The sequence below is a fragment of the Dinoponera quadriceps genome, unplaced genomic scaffold, assembly GCF_001313825.1.
Source record: "Dinoponera quadriceps isolate SergipeBrazil2010 unplaced genomic scaffold, ASM131382v1 scaffold707, whole genome shotgun sequence".
Taxonomy (NCBI): Eukaryota; Metazoa; Arthropoda; class Insecta; order Hymenoptera; family Formicidae; genus Dinoponera; species Dinoponera quadriceps.
The window spans coordinates 218,155-225,853 of NW_014555450.1; the positions used below are offsets into that span (position 1 = coordinate 218,155).

The 7,699-nt window shown below is 47.8% G+C and overlaps 1 protein-coding gene across 2 annotated transcripts; it reads left to right on the forward strand.

The window, feature by feature from the left end:
* The first annotated feature begins 411 nt into the window (after positions 1-411).
* On the forward strand, positions 412-2,574 carry LOC106744250 (lysozyme c-1-like). Of its 2 annotated transcripts, none has more exons than XM_014618842.1 (3): positions 412-1,065; positions 1,135-1,808; positions 2,438-2,574. In XM_014618842.1, exon 2 carries the CDS (start codon positions 1,281-1,283, stop codon positions 1,782-1,784), a length of 504 nt encoding a protein of 167 aa, XP_014474328.1. In that variant the 5' UTR covers positions 412-1,065; positions 1,135-1,280; the 3' UTR covers positions 1,785-1,808; positions 2,438-2,574. The 2 variants fall into 2 exon arrangements, with proteins under 2 accessions (XP_014474328.1, XP_014474326.1); XM_014618840.1 differs by having other exon boundaries at positions 412-1,051.
* Positions 2,575-7,699: the final 5,125 nt, after the last annotated feature.

The following is a 7,699-nucleotide window of genomic DNA, read 5'->3' on the forward strand; positions in this document are numbered from 1 at the left end:
AAATTTGCCGGCGATTAGAGGAGTTCTGGGAAACTTCGTAGCCGGGGGGAAGTGCGGGGGGGGGGGGGGATCAAACTCGGNAGAGTCTCGACGTTGCGAGAAGCGTGGTCGGGAAAGAATTGATTGTTGGTTCGCATGAGTCGTGTTACGAGCAGATAGCGGCGGCTTATCAAGCTTCCGAAGTGGCGTTCGAAGAAGCAAAAGGAAAATCCAACGAGCAGAGACAGCGGTAAATAATAATTTGTAAGTTATACATGTGATGTGTCTGACAATAAAGGAGCGACAGAATAATTCCCGGAGGAAAGGCGCGATTTCCCTTCGAAGAGAGTCACGAGATGCACCGTCTATGTAACAAGAGTTGCAATATAAACCCGGAGTATAATTGTCGGTAAGAAATACCGTCGTTTACGTGCGTAGAACACGCTATCTCCGTTTAAACGCTGTACAGTCGGCTTATTCCGCGAGTGAATATATCTGCGCAGTAACGGCTTGCGTCCTCCCGAAGCCTCGCGCCAAAAGCGGCCGACGAGCGGCTGGAAAATTCGAAATGCACGTGTCGCTGTATCGGATCAAGGCTGTTTCGAATTTTCGAGTCGGCTTCGCCGTCCCGGCGCCGACGGCAAGCGGCGTCTCAACGTGGCGGAGCTGTTGACAGTTGTCTTGCGTTATTATTACGGCGTGGCAGATAATAGCGTATCGCTCAAGCTCAAGGCCGTTCGCGATCGTTCGCCGCGTTAGCGGCAGACGGCGCATTTATAAGACCAGGTTGCGGCGCGTTTCCGCGCACGAGTCCTCAACGTGCGAGTGCCGATCGTTATCGCGAGTCGTCGCGTCTCGGAAGGAAAGAAAGAAAAAAAAAAGAAGAAACAAGCGAGACCGTGAATTTTCACCTGAGAATCGATTCACGGATAGGAGCCGCATTTTTCCCGGGAAAATTTCTTCACCGAGAAATCGCCGGCTTCTTCGAATAGACGGCGGAAGAGCGATCTTGAGCGAGCGAAGCTCGCGCTAACTCGGAGCGCGCGGTGAAAAATCTCTTCATCTTCCTTCGGTGTGTTCCTCAAAGTGAGATAATCTGTTTGAAGAGATTAGCATATTGGCTGAGTGAGCTTATCAGTAAGTGGCATTTTCCAGAGTAACAACGGGCAGATCGAAGAGCTCGGCGCTTCCCGAGAGTCAGTGTCGTGCTGGGCCGTTCGAGTGATCAGACAGTGCTCGGACAGAAGGACGTTTTTTACCTGCGAAGCGCGGTAACACCGGCGAGGAATTGAAATTGAAGAATGGGGAGGCCGTGGGCGATTCTGTTGCTCGCGATAGTTGCGATCAGCCGGCCGCCGGTGGAGGGTAAAATTCTGTCGCAATGTGACGCCGTGAGGGAGCTGCAGCGAGCTAAGATCAGCAGGAGCATGATGAGCAACTGGATCTGCCTGATGCAGAGCGAAAGCGGACTGGACACGAGCCGGATGACCGGGCCGAAAACAGCCTCCAGTTACTCCTTCGGCATCCTCCAGATCAACAGCTTAAAGTGGTGCACCAGGGGACGCGTGGGCGGACTGTGCAACGCTCGCTGCGAGGACTTCATGAATGACGATATACAGGACGACATCGCGTGCGCCAAGAAGATCTACAATAGGGACGGATTCAAGGCGTGGGACGGCTGGACGAAGAAGTGCAAGAACAAGCCGCTGCCGAACATCGGGAACTGCAGGCGCAGGAGGAGGATGGCGGACATTGTGGTCGCGCCGACGGGATCCGTTCCATACTCTGGAAGGAAAAGTATATGAGAAATAAAAAAAACGATTTATTCGGTGAGTAATAATAACATATTTACGTACGCTAATATATATGTTTTTACAGTAAGAAAGGATATTCTTCAAATGGGAAAATGTACGTTTCCTCAAATCTGCGTAGCTTCTCACGAAAGCGATCGTTCGTTTCATTTGAACAAAATAATTTGATATTTAAGTGAATGTGTTATTAGTATCCACTGAATAAGTATTATTTACTTCACGGATGTTCTTTCTCCCACGATATAAGGAACGTTTAGCTTGCTCAGTTTTGCAAACTCGATCAACGCGTTTCAGCAATCGTCGTCGTTCTGCTGTATTGGATTGATGAAAAAGTTTACCTAGTTTCTTCAGCCAACTTTTCGCTCGGAAATCGCGAGAATTTCTATACATTGAGGGGAGAAAAATCTAAAAGGTAACAAATATTTACTCGGTGGGTACTAATAATATATTTGCTTATGCTAATAGATATATTATCACACTGAGACATAATATCTTCAAATACGGAGATATGCATTTTCTCACATCTGTAACTTTTCATGAAAGCAATTGTTTATTCTATATTAAATAAAAGGTCTTACAGAGGGATTTCAGTAAATTACGTTACTAGTCATTTAAATACGCCGAATAAACCATCTTTAATTTTTTAGATATTTTCCCTCGCGGTGTACGAACGCGGAGTCATGTAGCTATCCGAGAGACATCATCGAACAATACGGCGCATACTTAATCGATTGATTGTATTGTAAAATAAATAAATGTTATACATGTGTACATTTCAATTCAAGAACGGGAGGAACTTTTACATCAACCCGACAATATAGCGTGTAAGACTGAGGAAATACACAATTTGCGCGATCATTCGTTCGCAATAGTTCAAACTCTTCAGGAAAACGACCTCTTTCTCTCTCTCTCTCTCTCCTCCCCTTCTTTGGTAAGCAATATCACACGCAAAGGTAAATAATTATATATAAAGTAAGTAATTACACATACTGGTAAATAATTATAGATGTATATGCAATTGCAACCTTCTCTCTATTGATTCAAAAATTTGTGCTGCATTAATATACATATCGTGCGAAAGTGAACACACGGTATTCTTATCGCACGAGGGACGCATCGACCGAGATGACGGGATGATCTCCTTCAATAAAAGAAATAACTTCGGCATCGCGATTTACTCGAAAAGCTAGCGCGACCGGCTCTACGTGAATGTACGTCGCTTTCCATCGTGATTAAACGGGAACAAGGCGCGTTTTTTCAGACGGACGCGATTCGTTGCGAAAACCTCGTCGGGACGCTTTACAAATATGATACCGAATCGATTGGCTGCGGGCCAAAAGTGACGCAAAAAGTTCACCGAGCTCGTCTTAGAATTACGCCGCGCGACTTGGCAGACGGCGCCGCGCGTTTAGAAATTCCGACTGGTTAGAATCGCAAAGTCCAGACGTGACGAAACTTCGACGATTTCTTCCCGATTTCATTCCTTTTGCTCGCGCTGCGCGTACGATTTTCGGAGGACCGTCCGCGCTTTGAATTCCGTTCGCGTCTGTGCGAAACTGCGAGATTCTCAAATCAATCGGCCGAATTTGCCGGCGGCCCCCGAAAGTAAGATACTCTCGGGAATACCTTCGTAATTCTCCAATCGATGATTCCCGAGCGTTGATAATTGCTTGTGGTTCTGCCTCGAAGCGGCCGATTAATTCGGCACTTGTATCAACGAACGAGTCCCGCGAATAAGGGATACCATCACGACGATACGGCGCTGCCTTTCGATTTCCTATCTCAAAGAAGTGGCATAAACCGGCGAGATCGTGGGATACGAAGATCCCCTCCGGCTATGCGTGTCCCGCGTATCCGAGATTTATGTCCTCCTTAGAATTTAATATCAAGGTCAGGGCTCCCCGCCGATTTCTCGGCCGGATCGTGTAAAATCGGCGTTACGCGGAAGATTCGTCCCAGAAATTCCGGGCGAATTCATTCCAGGCACGCTTTCACATTCGGAGGAGAGCGTCGCGAAATAATTGTAGTAGTATTCCTCGAGCATAAGCGCGAGCGAGCGTATTGTGGCGCAAAAGGAACGAATGGACGTTTCCGCGTGGCATGAAATTTTCAGGAATGAGAATGAGGTTGTTCACGGTGAATAAAATTCCGATCGGAGTAACGTGTGTGTGCGTGTGTGTGTGTGTGTGTCGAGCCGTCGTTTCGTACGATAATCACCGTGTCGAGAGCCGTAATGCACCATCGGGACCCGCGATGCGCCCCCACGAGGATGCATGTAAGCTCATTTTACCGTAGGCTGGAGTGCATGCACCTTTCACTAGCGGAAGTGAACAGCTGAGAGATAGACGCGTGAGAGCGACCCAGGTCATCATTCGTTCGTTTACAACCCGTCTCGTCGGAAGAACGCGGAATGGCCGGCCGTTAAATCGCCGCGCCGATTATCGACACGATTGACTTGTTATATTCGCCGCGATTCGCGACGAATTCAGAGGAAATACAGCCCCGATCGAGCTGTATCGCCGATGCAGCTGGGAATGCGAACCCGGCTTTCCGATAAGATCGATCCCGCTCTTAATTTGAAAAATCCTACTTGACGCGCGAGATACGCAAAGAGTATAGATATAAGAGAAAGATTTTACGTTCGAGTAAATATTCGCTAAGGAGTAACTTACGTAGCTCGGGTTAAATCAGTGTTACTCCGGCGCAACACTTCTTCCCCAGTGTGTTACATCCGAGTAATATTTAGTTTACCCAGATATGAGAGGAAATCCGGTAGTTTGGCAAATATTTACTCGAACGTAGCAGTTTTCTCCGTCGGTGTGCGGATACGCGAATAAACGTTTTCTGCGTCATATTCGACGCACGGTGAATAGAATTGTGCGTCGAGGAATCCACGAACGCGCACTCCGCTCCTTCGATGTGTGCGCAACGACAATCGATGAGGCTCGTAATTAATCTCGCGGTCGACGGGGCTACGAAACGATAATTGTTCCACGACTCGCTCGCTTCGCTGGGAAAGACTCGTTAGCAAAGCAGGGGGAGAAGCGTGCGTTATTAGCGATCGCTGCCGTTTTCACACGAAAGCGTGATATCGTATCTCCCGCCTCGCGGTATCATCTCGCGCGGCAATTAATCATGCAACGCGTGTGCGAAGTAAATGAGTAAGCGGGCGGAGAGCGCGATACGCTTTCTCACGGGGACTAGGATTGCGCAATGCGAGCACGAAGGCGAGCACGTATGCTCGTAATGAGTCTCTTTATTGGCGTTTCGGCGAAGAAACGGCAGAGCTAATGACGAAGTCGGGAAAAAATTGCGCCGGCGATTTTCACGGGGGGGGGGGGGGGGAAAAAAAANTAATCTAGACTTTATCCCGAAGTGTGCCGTAACTCCTTACGCCACACGTAACTTCTCGCGCTATTATATCCCCGGCTTTCCTTTAATCCTCGCAATTTACCAACGTTTATTATTACAGTCGGGGAGAGTTTTCGTTGCTGGGAGGAACTTCGTGCGATGGATGCTGCGAGATCGTCGGAAATCGTCTTCCTATCGAAATATTAACCGGTCTGCACTGATCTCCTTTTGCTATATTTTGCCAAGATAAATAGAGAGAGAAAAAGAGGGGGGGAGCGATAAATCACTTTCGCGTAAGGAAGAAGACGAATTCGTATCGGGGAACAATTCGGAGATCCCGTAATTCTCCGTCTCTCCTGAGCCGGGCGATAAAACTCGCGCGAATTGTATGACAAAGACGTCGGAGGACGCATCGAAGGATGCGGCGGACGGTAGCGGTGAAAGGATTAATCCTCGCTTCAGGGTGACATTCCTATGTGAGAATGGAGCCTCATCCGCGCTATTTGTCGAACGTTATTACCTGCGACGCAGAATCAGGAAGCTCATCATTAATTACTCGGTGCTTACGTTCACGAAGGAATCTCAGCGCACATTTACGTCGCGCTAACGCACGCACGCACGCGGCCGGTCACGCATCTAAATCCGTTAGGACGATCTCTTCCTCCATGATATTGGGCGATATTGCATTTACATCGTTTGTTTTAATGGCGAGCGAAGCCGCGCTTGCGTTACCGGCAAATTATGCACGCGTAATGACCGGCTCTGCAGCTACGTCGATGTTGCAAAACAATGCGGACGGACGTCCTGAGAATAAATCAAGTCGTTGCTGAACGTCGAAACTGCATTTGCGATTCCCGTTCTTATCGAATAAATCCTGAAATGAATGATCGACAATTCAAGATCCTACAACGAAACGTCCGGGAATGCAAATAACGTCTAACGTAACTCCGTTGCGTAACTAGTCGCGTGAAATTGAAATCTGCATCGGCGAATCTTTGTGTTGCCGTTGATAGAAACGGTGTACATTTCGCGCGGGACCAACAACGTCCGGACGCGAGTCTTATTGAAAGAGAGAGAGAGAGAGAGGCGGAGAAAATGATAATTTCGCTTACTAGGCATATCGAGAATCATCGTTTTTTTCTGCTGATTACGGTTCGTGTGTGTGTGCAGCTCATCCGACGCAAATAACACGTACATGGAGAAAAAAGTTCAATTCGGGCAACTGGAGGTACCGGGTAAAGAATCAGCGACAAGGAATGAAAACTTGCATTTACTGACGAGAAACGATATCTTTGTTATTGCGAGAACTGAGAACGCTCGTGAAAAGATTTCGTTAAAAGTCCGGCGTAGACAAAACTGAGAGCAATCGACTGAATATGATCGAAATCTCCGGCATGAATTTTTCGGTTTTTATAACCGACCTTTCCGTCCCCAGGCAATGGGAAATCCAATCACGCTAACTTGTTTTTACGTATAAATGATTGTTGAAGTTAGCGTCGGTAAATCTTTACGTTTCCGTTGCGCAAGACGGTATAAATTTCGCGCGAGACCAGTAGCGTCCGCGAGCGTGCGCGAATCTTATCGAGAGACGGGCGAAAATCATATTTTCCTTTATAGGACGCATCGTAAATTATCGTATTCTTCAACTGATTACGATGTGTCTATGTGCGTGTGTGTGTGTGGCATGTCTATCCGGCGCAAACACCACTTACGGCATTAATTCAGCTGCAACGCTGGAAGAAGGAAGTAGCAGATTGATCGTCCGACTACACCGAGGGAATCGGCGGCGCGCGCTGGTGAAACTCGAGCGTGCTCGTCTAGGTGACCTCTGCAAAGGTCGCTCTTTCGCATCGAGGAAAGTGAGACCCGATAAAATGCGAGCCGGGTAAGGTCGTCATTTGCGGCCGGATGTGAGCCATAGTGGCTGGATTCTAAACCGGAATCGATCGCGGGAACCGATCCCGCGAAGCAACGAGGAAACGCCGCGGAAAGAAGTTGCGGGCGCGATCTCTTCTTATTTACAGGTGTCCCTTCTCTTTTATTCGATTCATCTCTCGACTCGGAGAAACGAACCGAACGCCTCGCTGTCGCGCCGCCAATTTCCGTACGGAAGCAGCGCAATTTTCTCGACCGGGGATCAAGGTAGCTCATACGCATATATAGGATCGTTTACGCTATCGAAAGTGTCGATCGTAAGCTCCAGAGAAACTGTGAGCAATCATTTTACCGAGTGTTACGTAGAAATATAGGCGACCGGGCGCCGGTTATTACGCTATCGGGCAGTTGCTCAATCGTTGAGTAGACGCTCATCCAGAATCGCCGATTTGACGTAACGAAAATCGCCGGTCGATTCGATTTCACGTCGTTTTCTCGTAAATTGGCTTCTTGCAATTTTTCCTGCGGCCAGCAGAGAGAGAGAGAGAGAGACAGAAAGTAGAATAGAGTAGAACATATTGATATTCTGGGGCGCAACTTTTTAAGTTTACAGTATACATTTAAACGGCTAGTGCTGGAATCGAAGAATACAGAGGTAAAAAAAAGATTAGTTAATGACTGTA